This window comes from Epinephelus fuscoguttatus, linkage group LG11 (genome assembly GCF_011397635.1).
Source record: "Epinephelus fuscoguttatus linkage group LG11, E.fuscoguttatus.final_Chr_v1".
Taxonomy (NCBI): domain Eukaryota; kingdom Metazoa; phylum Chordata; class Actinopteri; order Perciformes; family Serranidae; genus Epinephelus; species Epinephelus fuscoguttatus.
The window spans coordinates 37,431,726-37,450,508 of record NC_064762.1 but is presented as its reverse complement, the minus strand read 5'-3'; the positions used below and the strand labels follow the sequence as shown (position 1 = coordinate 37,450,508).

Genomic DNA, 18,783 nt, shown 5'->3' with positions numbered 1-18,783 from the left:
TAGGAGGGTCTACTGACAATATTCCAACTGATAATGCATTGTGTGAAGGAAATAACTTGACAGAAACAGTTTCCCATGCTTTAACAACTTTGATCTGTATTTGATAAGATTTTACTCATTTCAGCCACAAGAGGTCAGGAGTTGACAGGTCTCATATATTAATATCACAGCCTGCACTCTTTTGTTAAAGTATAAGCACATGTATCATTTCCAGGTGTTGAGTGTGAATGTCAGCCGAATATTTAGCCTACATTGGTAGATAGATATAGATGAAAAGATGTAATGAGGTAATTAATAATAGATTGCAGTTCATTTGTATTTTTTAGACCCATGTTTACACAACAGGTCAGTAATAATAATTGCTATGTTTTTTGGTTGATAGGAATGTGTATTGTGCCACTCGCATGCTCATACATGCACACGTGTCCTCGCACACATGCTAATCAATCACAAGACACAAGCGAAACAGGAACCCAGTCATCAAAATATTGCTCCATAGTTCCACAGGTGATCAAAAAGTATGGAGCAGTATGGACAGTATGGAGCTCATACTGTGCACTCCTGACCTCCTGTGGCTAAAACTGAAACGCTCTTTCAAGTAGCTGCGTTGTTCCTGGCATTTTCTTCACTGGTTCATGTCAAGTATGAGACATAAACAGTTTAATGAAATCAACTTTGAGGCCTATACTTGTTTACATTGCATTTAATGAAAATATACATTTGGATGGAACACTGTCAAAGCCCTTCGCTTCAGTCACTGAGTCATTAGAGTGAGTTCAACAGCAGAGCAAAAAGTTTAGATGCAACTTAGGAAAAGAAAAAGAAATACATGCATAAAAGTTATATCAATAAGTACTTAAAATTAAGAAGTCATCAATTTTTGAAACATAATAATAAACTTTATTTATTTAGCGCCTTTCATACAGGGAGTGGAGCTCAAAGTGCTTCTCAAAACAGTGAAGAAACGAGAAAAATTAAAAGGTGCAAATACTGTCCGATAAAACCAACAGTCAGATAAAAAACAAAAGAGGCAGCAAATAGCAAGAACAGGTACGCTATAACCAAAAGTCAACATCACTGTCACATCACTTAGTTAAAATAAATTGGAGGGCACAATGATGGACCTCTATTTCTCAGAGCTCACCTGAGAGCCTGTAGCTTACCTATGTGTGTGTCTCTGTGCTGGTCGGCTGATGCTGCTACCACCAGGACTGATAAAATGATTCATGGTGTTTACAAACAAAGTGATCAGTTAGTTAAGCTGTAGCTGATTTACCCTACATGAAATAATAATAATAATAATAATAATAATATATTGACCCATACAAATAAGATAAGACCAGATAAGCGTCTGATGATCCTCAGAGGGGACATTCAGGTGTTGCAGCAGCACAAGGAAATAAATAAGTAAAGATATAAAGAGAATTTAAAAAAAACAAAACAAAACACAATAAAATAAAGACGAGATAGTACTTTATTTATCCAGAGGAAAATTGTTGTACAGCACAAGAAAATAGTACAAATATAGAGCATGCAAATCCAGCAAAATATAAACAATAAAGATTATCCTTAAGGTGCAAAAATAGTACACAGTGGCAGAAATGTAAACAGGTTAATGGTAAGGCTTGTAAACAGGTTATAGTATGGTGCATATCCAACATATACAGGTATGTAAAATAAAAAATAAGAATAGAAATACAATAGATGCAAAGTTAAAATTACAAAGCAGTAGGCATGTGCCGGTATGAGATTTTGACGGTATGGTAACCGTGGGCACAAATACCATGGTAACCGGTATTACCACGGTAATAATAATAATAATAATAATAATGATAAAACAGGCGTCGTCCTATTTTCGCACTCTGCACTTTAAAACAGTAGGCTAGTATTTGTTTGACCGTTCATGAGCGACAGCACATACCAGGCATCTCCTGTCAGTGCAACGCATCATCACACCAGTTGTTTAAATGTGTAGGCTAATATACTGTAGACCCGTTAAAAGTTTGATAACTTTTCTTAAGTTTCTTAACTTCACAATGGTGACTCCGCCCAGCAGTTTGTTGAGCTCCTTGTTGTTGCGGACAGCCAGTTGCCGGTGACGGGGGATGATACAGGTCTTCTTGTTGTCGCGGGCAGCGTTCCCAGCCAACTCCAGAATCTCAGTGGTCAGATACTCCAGCACAGCGGCCTGGTAGACGGGGGCACCGGCATTGACACGCTTTGCATAGTTTCCTTTGCGCAGCACCCTGTGAACACGGCTGACTGGGAACTGGAGCCCAGCATGGGAGGAGCGGGTCTTTGCCTTGGCTCTGGGGGTTCTTCTGATAGCCTAAATGGTCCCACACCACTGACTTCATCCTTTTTGCTGGTGGGAAAAGTTCAGCTTTGCCTCCTCCAGCCATGTTTGCACGAGTGGATTTACACTGATTACTGACGTACTGACTGACTGAGGCTGCCCCCCCCCTCAGAGTGTGTGCCAGTTAAAATGTACGACTGGCACAGAGTTATTTCTGAGTTTTGAGTTTGTTAAGTTCCCACTTATGAAACGTAGCGTAGGTTACACCGTCGGCCTTTACCATCAGAACGAAAAATGGGTGGTTAGTAACACCGTGACATTCTTTTACCGTGGTAAACCGTGACACTGGTAACCGGCACATGCCTACAAAGCAGCATTGTCATGATGGTGTGATTTGTATCAGTAAAGTGAAGTGCATGAAAACAAAGTACACCATAATGATGTGTGAACAACAGGAATCATATTTTTCCAAAGGGTCAGTGTTAGGAAGGGTTACTGTGCGTTCACACCAAAAGCTGCCAGAGCTGCAAAGGCGTCAAGTCTAATTCATTTTCAATGGATAGTGGTGACCAGAGGCGTTTTGAGCTGCAAAACTGATGAACAGCAGAGTTCGGCGAATTGAGCTGCAAATTAAAGGTGAAAACTGGTTAACTTTATGTAAATTAGCTATGACGCGTTTGAGCTGCAAATGACCAGGCACCAATCGAAAAGTTTCGAAAAGTACTGTAGATGCCCATCGCTTGTGTGGAACCCAGAGAACATCCTCAGAAACTTTTAGTTCCTACTACACATTCATTCCTACTTCAAAACAAGCAGCAAGCTGTCAAACGGATATGCTCAGCCTGAAGTAGCGCTGGAACCTCTCTCCATCCAGCTGCAGCTCCCGCATCAGTCGATGATATTCCCCGTACTGTTCACGGCTCAGGAGGATATCGTGAACCCAGACCCGACGGCGGTGCAGGTACCACCGGCAGCACAAATTACAAGAGTGTCTTCTTCCATGTTGAATCGATACACAAGTGTGGACAAGCACACGTACTTATACAATTTCTTTGTGTTCTGGAACACTTGCTATTAGTGGGAATGCAATTCATTTGCTTTCCTTACCATCAGTTTAACTAATCGCACTGTAGGCACTCAAACCCAATCCACTGACAGTGTTTCCCCTAGGTTTACAGCTTTGGGGGGGAATAACATCTAAAATGTTGCCCGTATTCGGTTTGGGTTCGGCCCACTTGACGTGCTGCTGTGTTGTGCTACAGCAGATTCAAGTACTGGAATTTGTTATTTACGTGACAACGCCTGAATGCGGCACAGGCTGTGTGTGTTTAATGTTTAATGCCAAACCTATTTAGAATTTTATCCTGTTTTCATTGTCCAAACGTTAAAGTTTCTGTATTCAGGCAAATGCACGAAGTCACATTTCTGTGCTCCAGCCAGTAACCTGCTTTGCGGCTCCTTTAAATTGAGAAGCTTAATCGAACATTCAGAATTTGACATCATGAGCGACTTGAGCTGCTTTCACTGCCACAGATATTTTACTAGCAGCGCTGCTAGAGCGAATTCAGCTATTTTGCAGCTCTGGCAGCTTTTGGTGTGAACGCACAGTTAGACCGCCCTGAAGCCCTTTCTGTCTCTTACTGAGTCATTAGAGTGAGTTCACCATAAATACAGTTTAGATGGTTTAGCATTTAGCAGGTCCACCATATGGCCGAAATTACGTGGACACCCATTCTAATTATTTGGTTAAGTCACCTAAGTCTTAGTTTAGCCATCTAATGCTTGCATTCTAGCAGCAATAATACTCGTGGCAGTTTTTGTTGTATTAGCAGTAAAAGTACTACCTGATGTTCTTATAAGTATCAGAGCCAATGACACTGGTATCAGTACAGAGTTAACAGTAGTTAACAGTTAGCAGTTAGTACTAGTAATGCATGACAAAACCCTCCTGGAATTGTTGCAACAAAAACAGGACAGCATTTACAGCAAGGTCACAGTAAATACTATCTAATGATAGTTGTGATGATAAGTGGATCTAGATCTAGGGTATCTGGACCGGTCCATGTGATACATGTGATTTTAGACGGCATCATTTGCATTAGATATTCAGGTGACATTCACTTTGCCCACTCTAATTATAATATTTTTCTGTTGTTATCTTTTTAGGCTGGATGAGATGAAAGAGCTGCCAGTAGGGGAAACCTATAGGAATAAAGTAGAGGCAAGAGTGTTCCTCCATTACATAGCAGACATGGAAAGAAAAAAAAATGAAGACAGATTGGGGAGGGTGAAATTTATTAGTATAATGAGTGATGGTTCACCAGATAGTGCTGTGAAGGAACAGGAGATGGTCTATGTTTGAAGCAGTGTGGGGGGAAAAATTGAGTCCAAATTTGATGGGATTGATGCAGTTGACAAGGCAGATGCAGAAAACATAACAAAGGCCATCAAAGATGTCATGGATAAGGTCAGTCAACAGTGGGAAGTTAAGCTTGTGGCAGTAGCCACTGATGGAGCTGCAGTGATGGTTGGAGCGAGGACAGGGGTGGTCCAGTGTCTGAGGAGAGACAGACCATATGTAGTTGGAGTACACTGTATGGCGCACAGGTTGGAGCTAAGCTTTAAAGATTCGGTAAAAAACATAGTCCTTTTCATAAAAGTAGAAGAGCTCCTCACAGGCCTGTACACTTTCAACCATGTTAGTCCCTTAAATCGCTCTCACCTCAAGAAAAGCTTTGCAGCACTGGAATTGGCACCTATCATGCCCACAAGAGTCGGTGGCACAAGGTGGTTGGCCCACCTCCTACGTGCCATTGACCACTTCCTGAGAGGCTACCCAGCCATAATGCATCACTTAAACCGGGTAAGGCTCATATTTCAAAATGCTGATGAAAACCTCTCTCTGTCACACACGCTCTCTCTCTCTCTTTCTCACACACTCACTCACTCACTCACACTGACATATTAACATTTACACAAAGTATTGGATAACTAGTTACTCTGTAGTTGTGTGATATTTTCATTAGCAACAAAACAACAAAGATAAATAAACAAATCACATTTTGCCATGGTATTTGAACTCATTAGACTGACCATTTGTGTGTGTGCCTGCACATCTGCAATTTCAGATCACATTCCCTGACGTTCAAGGTGTAAGTGCTGTGCAGCAGTGCAAAGCGAAGAGCTTCAGTGCAACTACCAAGGAAGCTGTTGTGCTTAGATTCAGTGGGTTCCTACATGACACACTGAGCCATCTCAGCAGAGTATCAGAGACTCTGCAGAAGTCGGACATCTCCATCGCTGACGCCCACAGTTGTCTGAGCTCCACACATGCTGTATTGGAGAGTTACAAGACCAGGTATGATTTTTTTATGATAATGTTTTGTTCAGTGTGCAAATAAATACTAGATACATTTGTGTAGTGTAGTAAGGGAAAAGTGTAGTATAGTGAAGTGGGATTTTGAATCATCAGAGCAGGACCAATGATGAAAGCCACCCAGGATGGAGTGTTCAAGGGAGTTTCCCTGACAAGTGGAAGGGCCAGGTCCAGGGGTCAGGAAGGTGAAGATAGGGTCCTTATCTCATGTCAGGAGCAGCTACTGGACAGGCTTACTGAGAGCATCAGGGACAGGTTCAAGGATGGCAGCTCAGATGTTTTGATGGCAACAAAGCTGGTCAATTTCAGGAACTGGCCACAGTCGAGAGGGTGAAGTAGGTGGGTTCATCAGATCAAGTTCAGTGGACAGAACAACTAAGTCTATTAAGACATCACTGCCAGTATGTAACAAAGTTCTAAAACATTACCTTTTCATATCTTTCAGATTTTGGTGATGGACAAATTGATGTGCTCGCTGACCACTTCTCCCCTGTTCTATCGTCTCCTGAACACATCCCTGATGAGTGGACCCTGCTCAAAGCCAGACTTTACCTTGAGCCCCAGACAACCCTGACCTGGGAGGATGTCAACCGGCTTCATAGGGACACCTGTCCTAACGTCCTGGAACTGATAGACCTCATCCTCACCATCCCTGCATCAACCGCTGACTGCGAGAGGGGCTTTAACATCATGAAAGTGGTGAAATCCGACTGGTGGTCAAGCTTAAATGCAGACACACTGTCTGACCTTCTGCTTATGCAGCTCTCATCTCAACCCATTTCTGAGTTTGCTGCTGTCGAGCTGTGGCACACCGACTGCATAAGAGGTTGGAGGCCTAATTTTAAGGATCGTTCTAAGCAGGTTGCTGACACAGACTCAGACATGTCTGACTCTGAGGCTGATGATGTGGTGATTACCTGAGCCACAAGGACAGTAGAGTTGAGGAGGCCTACCTTTAAAAAAAGGCAGATGCAAATGCACGTGTATTCATATAGCATTCTAGAAAAATATCTATAGTCTGTGGAGTTCATTTAATTTAGACTCAGTCCCAGTTGTTGTTTTTTATTCTTTTCCCTTTTCCTGCGGGTTAAATGGAACGTTCCTCTTAAAGCTGTGAGACAGACATTTGGCTCACTTAGTCAATGTAAAAGGTTGCACTTTTGAATATTTTTGATACATGATGATGCAGCAGTCACCTTGAAATGAAGTATAACCTAATAAAATAGCAATAATCTAATTTTATCTGGACGTAACTGTATTCTTTAAGTGATGCTTAAGTTGGACTTTCATAATAAAAACGTATGGTAATTATTTAAATCAAATAAGATTTTTTTATTTGGCCGGTGAAAAATATTTTTGGCCGGTAAATTTTTGGAGGTCACTAGACAATGGCAGATGAGGTAAAAAGTTAATTTTACGCCCTGCATGAGGTCTTTGACCGTCAGGGATGTCAGTGTGTGTTTTCCGATACTCACTTTGTAGTGTTTTCATGTGGACCTCAAGGGATGTTGAATCCTCCCAATAGCCAGTTCCTTTGGCAAAAGGAGACAAATAACGCTCAATTAGTTGAAAAGACAGATACATGCCAAAAGTTAGCACACTTATTGTACAATGCTGCACTTTGGATTAAAATATCCACTGAAGAATTTGAGGCCTAGTGTACAGTCAATGGAAGGATGGGAGTGGAGTTTATGCAAGTTTGTGTTGCTCTGAGTGAGCAAGTAAAACTGATTCTAACATTAGAATAAATTATATGTAGCAATGAACTAGCAAATGTTAGATTAGCTGGTTTTGGGCACAAACTTGCAGATGCACTGGTGGCTTTGGACTGCTGGACTGTAGCCAAATGCTGACAAGTGGTGCATGTGGTGCACGTTCCGCTTTAAATGTTTGCTTTAAGGACGTGCCAGGTGTGCTAGTAAAGATGAAACACAATGGTGTATTTGGCATACTTCAGAAAGTAAGAATGAGTTCCAGTACATTTTGCAAATTTATACATACATACTGTAAAAAAAAAAAAATCAGTTATTTAAAAACAACTTACATAGCCATTTCCCTCCATGTCCCTCAGGAAAGGGTATTTCACTATCAGTGCCTTGGCAACTTGAACATACTCTGCGTTGGTTGGATACCTAGATCAAAGACAGTAACAAATTTGTAATCACCCTTTGTTTTGTCTTAATATAATTTCACAATCTATGGAGGCTAAAAGTCGTTCAGTTTTATGAGCAGAGGTTGTATTAACAGTTACACTTACAATGTGCATTCTGCCATCATTTCATACAGCACTCTGACTATTTTGTTGCATAGTTTTGGAACTTTGTGACATGGTTCTTTCGCATCAAGCTTCATCTGGACATCTTTGGGAAAGGTTGGAGTGACAGTCACAACGGGTAGTGTCTTTCGAGCTGGTTCACCACTGCAGTGCAACAAGGTGACATCAGTGTTTCTCTACTGTGGGTTGTTAAAGAGCATACAGCCACAATATATGCAAATTATATGCAGCAATAAACTAGGGCTGCCCCCGACAAAGAATTGTCTTAGTCTACCAGTGGTTGTCATTTAAAGGGATAGTGCACCCAAAAATGAAAATTTAGCCATTATCTACTCACCCATATGCCGAGGGAGGCTCTGGTGAAGTTTTAGAGTCCTCACAACACTTACAGAGATCCGAGGGGAGAGGGGGTAGCAACACAACTGCACACCTAATGGCTGACAGCGACCCAGATTAAGACGTCCAAGAACACATTATTGAAACCACAAAATATCTCCATACTGCTCATCCGTAGTGATCCAAGTGTCCTGTAGCCTCGACATAAAAAGTTGTTTGGAAAAACGGGAACTGCCCATTGGTTCGACATCTCATTGTTCTGAAGTCCGTTCCAAAATCATCATGATGCCCTGTGGTTAAGGTCTGGTTAGGTTTAGGCACAAAAACCACTTGGTTAGGGTCAGGAAAAGATCATGGTGTGGGTTAAAATGAAAAAGAAAGTGACAAATACATAAGCCGTGAGCCTGCTTCGCCTCAAGCTGGTCGTGGCGCACCATACGCCCGCCGCAAGCCGTTCAGCACCGCGGACAGTCGGACTAATGGGATGTCGAACCAATGGGCTGTTGAACCAATGACATGGACCCGGAAAAACGTCATTTGAACTAGCTCTAACTGCCTCTCTGTAGACTGTGCTCATGTGTGCTCACTTGCGCGCGAGACCAGTGAAAGCACGTGAACACACATGAAGGCGGTGCCCATGTCTCACGGTCTCGCGCAAGGAACAGTGAACACACATTGGAACAGGCTAACAAGTGTACAGGTTTGCATCATAAACCCTCAGCAGACTGAGGGGTTCTCAGGATACTGTGATAATTTTGGCACTCTCTAATATTGTACAATTTGAACAAATGTAAGCAGTATTTTCAGAGTCATGTGACTTTTAGGGAAAATATATTTCTGGATTACTTTTTTTTTTTTTTTTTTTTTAAACAAAAAGGTAGGCTAAATGAAACCTTTACACATACACATATGCATCCTTGAAAATTCTCTGAATGGAGGACTCTGTCCCCAGCAGAATTTCAAGGATGCTTAAGACTGAAACAGTCCCCAGGCGGGATTTGATGATTTGATGCTGTAGCATCCTTGAAGTTCAGCCATTTAAAGATCCTTCCTTAACTTGCATCTCTTATCTCTATAAGACACAGGGGAGAGATGCGAGAATGAGATGCGAGGAGAGAGGAATCCTCACTTGGGAAATGGGATATCCTTATCAGTCGTGCATCACTCTTAAACGTCTCTCAGTTGTGACATATGCACAGCTGTAATGCCTGTCACTGCGCTGAACTGCTAAAGAAATCCTACTTAAGTTCTCTAAATTGCGACCCTAAATTGTTGGGGGTATCCTCCTCTAGGGGAGACTCCAAGGCTTGCACCATCATCGAACAAGCCTTTGGCATGATGAAGATGCCCTGAAGGTGCCTGCCCTTCAAGGCTCTGGACGTGAGTCACACTTTTGCACCCACTGTCATCACCACTTGTGCTGTGCTTCATAAGATCTGCTTGATAGCGGGGGACATCTGGGAACCCTGGAACCAAGATGGTGATGACATTGGTGTGCCTCCACCACATCCTGATAACAGCATTCAACAAGATAGCTGCACATCTTTATATGTGTGCATTAAACTAGATCTGGTAAAGACATGCAGCTGTCATTGAATTTCAATTTGCATAGCACATCTATACTAAACTACATAAATGCAAGTAAATTTGATACAATTATTTATTTACAAGCTTTTCAAGTAAGTCAAGGAATTTATTTTTGATTTCCTCATCAACCCTCTGAGAGGCCTGAAAACATACAGGGTATCTTTTGCTACATCACAGATACTAATTAAAACATTAAACATAAAGTACCCAATAGACAGCATGTGAAGCACTTTAAGTGGGAGATATATTTCTAAAAACTTCCTTTTTAAAGGCACACTATGCAGAATTTGTTGCTTATTCTTTTCAAACACAACATTCAAACTCAATGAGACAGTGGTAAAGCAAGCTAGACGGTGAATTACGAGAGAGGCAGTCATTAACGAGAACAAAGCAGTGAATGAAATAAAACATTGTATCTGATTGTTTCACAGAGGTTACATTCTAAAGAACAGATAAACACCTCCCCGTGTCAGACACACAGACCTGCAGCCCGCATCCACAGTGCCGACGAGAGACATGGCTAGTAACACTCTTTATGGAGAAAATAAGGAAACACAGACAGAGGGCAGATTCTCTGCAGATACAGACACCACCATACACTGCTCATGGGTCATACGTAATGACTGAGAGGCATTACTTAGAGTCTATTTATTGTTTGTTTGTTTTTTAAATCCTGCATAGTTTACCTTTAGGTAAATGATTTTTATACTTCTTATACTTTTATACTTCTTCTATTATCATTGTAATGATAATATACCTGCTTGCAACACACAAGCAGTGTGAGCACCAATCCACTGTTTTTCTTTACATAGGTTTACCTGCCAGTGAAAAAATTCAAACACAGCAACAAAATGTATACATTTTCTGAAAAAACACATTCCTGCATTTTGAGTCATCCACGTGCTTCCACAATACCTCACAATCAAATATATGTTCAATATTAAAACAAATCAACTTGTAAACATTTCTTTGCTTTGGATTAATTTTATTTGGTAAGAAAAGAGTTCAAAGGTAGCAGATTATTCTTCGTTCCTGGACGCTGCATGTAACAAGTACAAGTTTCTCTGAGCCTGCTGTGCAGTCAGTGAGCGGGAAGCTCAGAGATGGTCAGCCTGCATCATCAGTGTTTTGCAGTCTGCTCTGTGTGCTCCCCCGTCAGCGTCCTGTCCTCCTTCAGTCAGTACGTTTACATGGACAGTTTAATTCCACTTTTAATCAGAATGAACGGCCATTCCGATTAAAAGTGGTCATGTAAATGGTCATTCCGATTGAAAATTAAATCTGATTAAAGGGGGTGGTTTATTCGTTTGTCATTCCGAATGAAAGAATTTTGTGTGCATCTATACACTCATTCCTCTTTAAGTTCATTCCGGTCTTTCTGCGCATGCTCGTTTCCATGCCCTTCTGGTGCGATGACGTGTATAGCGCGCATAGCAACGGGCTGCATAGCAACGGGCATTAGTCGGACTCGTTGCACTCACCGGTTTCCATTCGCCACAGCACGGTCTTCTGCCTCCCTTCTCCTGCTCAACAGATGAAGCATTAGCAGAACAAGGTTGTTGTCTTACTGCTGCTTTAAGAATATAAGCAAAACACGCCCGAAAAAGGCACTAATAACAGCGCCGTCAAGCATCTTGTTATCCGGAGCGAGGACTACAGTGTTTTCTTCCGGTAAACGTAAACACGTAACATCCGCCCCGCCCCCTATCCAATCAGAAACCTTCCCTGCCCCAAACCTTGCGCAGACCTGAATAAAGGCGATTGAACTGATCTCCCATGTAAACCCTCATTTGGAATTAATATTTCCCATGCAAACTACCTGGAAACACTTTAATTCTGAATGATTTCATTCAGATTCATTTCATTCTGAATGAGAAGCCATCATGTAACCGTAGCCATTGTGGCCTCAGTGAACTCCTGCTTCACCCTCTGCAGCAGCTCTGGACGCAGCAGCACATCCAGGGCTGTCATGGCCAGAGCCTTGGCAGTCCTCAGGGTGTAGAACTGAGCTTTGTCATCACCTGAAACAGAGTCAGGAAACACACATATTATGTAATGCTTGTATAAGACTAGCACAGCTGTTCAAGTGCAGTTGGGGGAAAAAAGCTACAAAGCTCTTTGTAGACCCACACAACACAAGGATAAGAAACTTTTCAGCTCTACTCACCAATTTGGTGTCAGCCTGCTCTCTTCCGAATAATCCAGCTACGTAATTATCCATTGATTAAATTCAATATGATCCTCCTAAAGCTCCTCCTTAAACCAGCTTGGTGCTATAGGCATCCATTCTGTGCTTTGGGGCCCGAGCAGCCACAGAGAAGTCCGAGCACTCATGTGCGCCAGTGTATACTCAGGGCCAATTGAAAGCAATGTCAGATTAACTGCCAATGTGTAGGCTTTGTTTCGCTTTTTCCCGACCCACTGACAAGCCAATTACACCACTGGACCAAGTAGCAACACTTTCCTCTATAGGAAGTGACAGCAACGATGAGTGAAAAACAAATCCAATTTATTTAGTAGCTGTGTGGGTCTAAGTGTTGATGGTTAATTGATTGTATTTTACTGTGTGTGCTTGTGTGGATTCTGTGCATGTGTAACGACTGTAGGTAGCCTCTTATAACTTGTTAATTTGTGCACTTGGCCTATAATTTGTGTTCAAGTGAGCCTTTTTACTGAATAATTTCAATATTATTGATTATCACTTTTCAGTGCATTTCATGGTGTGTATTGTTAGTGATAAATATCTTGTTTGTGTCGGGCCAGGAGAGGTGTTGTTGTTTCAGTGTATGGATGGCAGTCACTAAAGTTTCAGCACCATGGACAGAGCTGTTTATTGGTCGCCCTCTAATAATTATACTGTCTGTTGGTGCCCTTCAGTGAAAACTTCATTTACAAAGCACTGCTTGAACAAATGCATTGTGATTAGTGGCTACTTTATATTTAAAAGGTCATTCCAGTTTGTTACATTTTGGGTATTATTTTGGTAGTTTTCTCAAAATGTTAACTATTACTTGTCTGAAAAGGGCTGCTGAAAGGTGTCAGGTTATAATGGCTGCAGCTGCATGAATACCGCTGGGGGTTACTACGCTGGACAAAACTACAAGACCCAAGTTGTAATAAACCCAAACAATAAAATTTTATCTGCTTGACATACCAGAGGCCACAGTGTATTCCGCTGTGTGGCACAAGGCCTTGGAACCAATGTAGAAGTATGGATGGATACCAGGAACTACAAACGACACGTTGCCAAAGTCTGTGGAGCCTGTAGGCATAAAGAAATGAATCACAAATATGGGGTTGTATTACACAGCAGCAGCAGAGAGTGTACAGATAGGAAACAGCCTCAAAATTGCTATTGCTAAACCCACCAGACTCCACTTAATTAAAGTAGTACTTTTATTGTCATAAACACCCTTATCTGTCCTCTCACCAGAAGCATTGTTGAGAACTTCTTCATCTGTGGTGAATTCCATCCCCAGAGCTTTCCCATTGTTCTCATACAAATCTTCCAGTGTTGTATTTCGCAATAAGTTGTCAAAAGCATTTCTTGCATACTCCACTTCAACCTGAGGAGGAAAGTAAGGCGACACATTGATGGCAGGACTTCAAGAGAAACTCACTTTGCAATTAAAATATCACGTGTTATCTTACCTCACAGCCGGTGGCCACAGCAGCTGATCTAAAACACATCTCAGCTTTTGCCTTCAGGACAGAAAGCTCAGCACGTGAGGGGGTTCTCAGGTAGTACTCCAGCTCAGTGTAGGCAGGGATGATGTTTGGTTTCTCTCCACCATGCTTTATGATACCTGCACAACACAACATGATTTAATCAGAGCTAACTAAACTCCTCACAACACATGAGTGTAGAGGTTCATCAGTTGTTTACCATGAACTCTCCAGTCTGGCCTCATCTGCTGTCTGAGCACAGACAGGTTGTTGTAGCACAGCACCGCTGCATCCAACGCATTGATTCCCTCCCAGGGGTAGGCTGAGGCATGAGATGCCTTACCTCGATACTTCACAGTTACTCTGGAAAACACAAGACAAAACACACTTCAGTCTCTCTGCCTCTCTGGTCCAATCAGGAAGTTCAACACTGTGAGAAAGGGTATTTGGCTTTGGTAAAGTAAGGTCTACTCTCTCCGAGTGCCCTTCTAGAGTCAATGCTAAAATTCTTCGAACGGTGACAGTATACAGATACCAGAGATTGCAATGCCAAGTATTCTGGACCAGATGATGTAGCATATACAGCTATAAGTGTTCTAGCCTGCTGTTAAATACCAAAGGAAAAAGAAGAACGTCTACCAGCACAGAAGAACAACAACATGTAGAAGATAGCACCAAGTGCAGCAGCAGCATCAGCTCTACCTCAACTCAACATAAAGAAAGTTGTTTTTGTTCATTTTTTTGCAGTTGGAGCACCTCATATTTACACTATTCTACAAAGAACAGAGTGACAAGGTGCTGAGCATTCATTTTGCACTACCATTTGGCTTTTTTTTTGGTCACCAAGATTGAAAATTGTTCAACTTTAGGTGAAAGACTGCACTTGTCACTGTCACTCTTTACCCAGCCACACAATCACAGTGGAGGAGGGGTGGGACAAATGGCCTACAACAAAAATCAACCATCACATGTACAAGTGCTGAACAACAAGAATGGAGAAGAAATATGTTAATACACTTTAGACTGTATTCATTCCTCACCAACAAAATCTCATGAACCCGCCCAGACCTGTACTTTGTGTTCAAGACAGATCATCAGGGATTAATACAATTTACATAAAACGTAATTTAAATGTTTTTTATAAAGAAGCATATGTTTAAGTCCATGTGATTTATTGTTTTGGCTTTTGGTGGAATTTTAACTACTTCTGATTTCGACTGCTACTTGTAAATCTCTGGTATTGTGACAGGCCTAAGCCCCACATAAGACAGCAGTTACTAATAAGGTAGCAACAGTTGTTCCTTGAAAACTTACTTATGTTCAGTCACATGTGGCAGATATGGAGCGTCATCCCCCAGGGGGTGGGCCATGAACACCACATCCATGTTTTCAAAGGCTCCCTCCCTTATCAAGTCTATTTTACCTCCACCATCCTCCTCGGCTGGAGTCCCCAACACTGTCACCTGTGGAGAGATTTATCATTGCTACCAAGAAGGACTGCATCTTTAACATAATGTATCTCTGTAAGGCAATGTATGAAATGTACATAAAACTCAAAATCATTAAATTTGTGACTAAAAAAGTGTTAATTATACTGTATATGTTGTCATGCATCAGCTCTTAGAAATATCATCAAGAGTTGATCCTCAAGTATGTTCTTTCTTAACCTACATATACTTTTCTTTATCTTTTTGTATTTAAAACAGAAAGACTTCAAACACCTTTTGACATAAATTATTTGAATTCATGAAACAAATCAAATCAAACATATATCCGTGTCAACACTTTTTTAATCCTCATTTTTATCTTTTGACCATTCAAGAAGCATCAACATCATTCATTTGAGATAAATCAGAGTGAGTTTCCAGTGTGCACCTGTAGTTTCACAAATATGACAGGTGGGGAGGAAATTGTGACGGGATGCTCTGGTGTGGGGAAGGGCATCTGTCAGCAAAATGCTATTTTCCGGGTGATTTTCATCATGATAAGGCTCAATAAATACAAAAAAATCTTAAATTGTCACACAGTGTTTAAGGTCCTCACCAAATATCAAGTTATTCCACCTAAAGTTAGAAACTTTACAAGTTCAGAAGTCATGTTACTCTGCCACATATGACAGATTGCTGTCAAAATATGGAGAAGTGCATTAAAAGTGTCTGCTGTTCAGGATACCATAAGTTCAAAAAAGCATCTGTACATGTCTCTTGGTGGTTAGTTCATGATTTCTCTTAGATGATTGGTCAAAAAAGGCATCAATCAAACTAAACAGCCAATCGAACACAAACCAGCCGAGGCGCTCTGTACATGCTCCACAGTTTCAACCCCAGGCTTTGATCCAGAAGTTAAATCGCATTAAATGGGTGAGAGAAGAATAAGCCCGTAGAACAAACATGATGAAATCTACATCCAGAGCTGTGCATTTTTGGACAGACAAGGAGACACAGTTCATGTCAGTACCAGTTTGCCACAAGGTAACTGTAGCTACCTTGTTTGACAGTTCGTTCTGTGACGTAATAGGTCAACCGGAAAAACGTCCAGTACTAACAAGCTGAGGGGGGGTGTATTGCCATGTATGGTGGCGGAGTAGGACATAGTCAATAAATCGATTCCCCGCCTGTGCTTATATACTGAGATAAGGACAGTAGTTAGTGAGGGCCTCGTGAAGCATTTTCTTTATTTTCTGAGCCCACCAGATCGTGCTTTTTGGTCAACAAAAGGTTGAAAGCACACTGAATTGCTATTCTTTGAGCCTCTCTCTTTAAAGGGCCAGTATGTAAAATGGGTTGAAAACAGTGACATCAGTGGCCAAATTCTAGATTGCAGGGCTCACTCGCTCACCCCTCCGTCGGGTAAATGATGGTGGCCTCGTAGGGACAAAAAGCCTTGAGCACGAGTTTTTGAGGAGTAGGTCTATCTAGCGACGAGGTGAATGTTTATTTAGAAATCTAAGCCATGTTACGATATTGTAATGAATCCCTCACGAGCAGGAGACCAGAGGAGCGTTCGGGACAAAGGCCAGTTTATTTGAGCACTCCAAAAACTCTGGTAACACTCCAGGGGGTAAAAGACTCCGTCCCAAACTCTGACTCTTCTAACGTAACAGACACACTCCATAACTTTACACACATACTCGTTTACCATACCAAGTGGGGACTCCCCTCCCCTCTCTGCTCAATCTCCTGACTGACAGCGTAGCCAGTAAACAGAGCTCAGCTGTTTATTTAGCCTAGCGATATCTCTGGACTATAGTAGCTGCAATGGACGACTTTGAACGTGATTTTGAAGAGTTTCTTGTAGCGGACACAGAGCCAGAGCCATACCTGTTTGAGCCGGAGCATACAGATGAGGAACTCCATGTGTTTGATGCCGAGCGGGTGAGAAGAGAGGCTGAATGCACAGAATGGGATTCGGTGCTACTGCTACCATTGTTGGGGAGATATATCATCAGGAGGAAAAGCGCAGCAGAGAGTGCATCACAAGGAGTGAAGTTGCGTCTTCTTTTCCTCGCAGATGACGGTTTGGGTTCATTCTCTCCTGTTGCGTGGTTAAGTGTGGTGCATTGGCAAACTTTATAACTAAAAAAAACTTTTCACTACTCTCTATCGACGAACTACTAACACTCTCTGCTGTTTCCTCCTCCTTCTTCCTTCCTTCCGCTGTCTTCATTGGTTCATTTATACACGCAAAACGCGTTCTCTGGCTGGCTGGATTGTCCGCTCGGTCTGCCGTACATACATGGCGGCGCAAGATGGCAACCTCTCTAAATAAAGCAAGGCCCTTGCTATATATATATATATATATATATATATATATATATATATAAAAGCATAATTATAAGGCTACAAAAACCAAACGAATTTTATTTTATAGTGATTATACACTTATATAAACATAATAATGGATAGAAGATTCAGATTCAGATTCAGATTGACAACAAACCATGCCAAATATTACACACTGGCCCTTTAAACCAAGAGCAGTGGGCTCAGAAAATAAAGACATTGCTTCATGAGGCTTTATTTGGCCATCACTACTACTATTTGGCCATTTAATTGGACTACTGTAAGTAGTCCAATTAAATGGCCTAGTACTTAACTGTGCATGTAAACCTACTGAGTGAGTTTACATTAGGACTGAGCTGTGCTGAGCGTGACAACCGGCCCCGTCCTCCCGTACTGCACCGGTCACACATGTAGCTAGTCCTACCTGCACCTGCACAGGAAGCTCACTGTGCGTGTTTTCCAGCACAGCTTTGAGCCCCAGAGCCGCAGCAGCTCCAACCTCAGCTATCAGGTTGTGTCCACACGCGTGTCCAATACAAGGCAGGGCGTCGTACTCACACAGGAAACCCACGTTGACCACGTCGCCCCGTTCGCTGCCTCCACTTCTCCAAGTGGCTCGAAATGCAGTGTGCAGTTTGAAGTGAGCGTCCACCTTCCAGCCTTCTTCCTGACTGAAAAACGCTACCAGTCTGTCATGAGACTTGCTTTCCTCATAAGCCAGCTCCGGACAGCTCCATATGTCCTTACTGAGGCTGTGGAGCTTTGCTTCAGCTTCATCTATACAGCAGCCAGCTCTGTGTTTCAGCTGCAGCAGCAGCTCTGCTCCCTCACTCATCTTGCTCACTTTTTAAGAACATGCAGTAATTATTAGCTGTGGTACTTTCTTTCTTGTTTGCGTTTTAATGGCGGTTGGCAAACCAGCAGTCAAGTGCATTATCGCCGCCTACTGGACTGGAGTGAGCAGCAGTAGATGGTTAGAGACAAACAAAAAAAAAAGACAGAGGCTAAATTCTCTCTTTTATTCCTGTCTTACAGAAGCTTATGTGTATTCCTTGATGTCTGTCCAGGTATATTCCCAAATATAATACTGCACTTTTAGTCCTGTTTTTAACTGCCTTCTTTCTTCTTCATACATGTTGCAATCTATTAGTACAAGTTTGACTGTTTACAGTTCGTTACAATTTGAATATAGTCCCGTAGGATGCCTCCCTATTCTATGCAGAGTGTCATTCAATCCAGTATGTCCTATCCTCAGACGAGTAATGATCATATATTCCCTTAGGCTCCCACTCTGTAATCTACCAGTATCTACATGTTTTTGAATACTGTAAAGATGTCTCCCTGTGTCACTGAAGTCCCAATATTTCTGCCAAAATAATACCCAAAATGTAACAAATTGGAATTACCCTTTAAATATAAAGTAGCCACGACTTACAATGCATTTGTTCAAGCAGTGTTTTGTAAA

The 18,783-nt window shown here is 41.8% G+C and overlaps 2 protein-coding genes across 4 annotated transcripts in view; both read right to left on the bottom strand.

Moving 5' to 3' along the window:
• The window catches only part of LOC125897389 (xaa-Arg dipeptidase-like), a 649,571-nt gene extending 631,367 nt beyond the window's left edge, over nucleotides 1-18,204 (bottom strand). For 2 of the 3 annotated variants that reach the window (XR_007450417.1, XR_007450416.1), the window contains exons 1-7: nucleotides 17,743-18,204; nucleotides 14,851-14,999; nucleotides 13,757-13,899; nucleotides 13,522-13,676; nucleotides 13,301-13,436; nucleotides 13,025-13,132; nucleotides 11,690-11,891 (exon numbers count right to left, since the gene is read on the bottom strand). Coding sequence is in view for 1 of the 3 variants with exons in the window: in XM_049590698.1 (XP_049446655.1) it covers nucleotides 11,752-11,891; nucleotides 13,025-13,132; nucleotides 13,301-13,436; nucleotides 13,522-13,676; nucleotides 13,757-13,899; nucleotides 14,851-14,999; nucleotides 17,743-18,153 (1,242 nt within the window). In the remaining 2 variants the exon portion in view is untranslated. Of the gene's footprint in view, nucleotides 1-9,977; nucleotides 11,892-13,024; nucleotides 13,133-13,300; nucleotides 13,437-13,521; nucleotides 13,677-13,756; nucleotides 13,900-14,850; nucleotides 15,000-17,742 lie in introns of those variants that run through there. The other variant, XM_049590698.1, reaches the window with a different exon arrangement.
• On the bottom strand, nucleotides 1,926-3,185 carry LOC125897602 (histone H2A-beta, sperm-like). The gene is made up of 2 exons (XM_049590997.1): nucleotides 3,126-3,185; nucleotides 1,926-2,329 (listed from the first exon to the last, which is right to left on the bottom strand). The coding sequence occupies exons 1-2, from the start codon at nucleotides 3,183-3,185 to the stop codon at nucleotides 1,964-1,966; spliced, it is 426 nt and encodes a 141-aa protein (XP_049446954.1). The 3' UTR covers nucleotides 1,926-1,963.
• Nucleotides 18,205-18,783: the final 579 nt, after the last annotated feature.

Bases quoted from the DNA above. Each gene is read 5' to 3' on its own strand.
- LOC125897602 (XM_049590997.1), bottom strand. From the start codon at position 3,185: ATGCGGGAGCTGCAGCTGGATGGAGAGAGGTTCCAGCGCTACTTCAGG. The intron at 2,330-3,125 runs GTTTGACAGCTT...GGGACCATTTAG, and splicing joins ACTTCAGGCTGAGCATATCC to GCTATCAGAAGAACCCCCAG.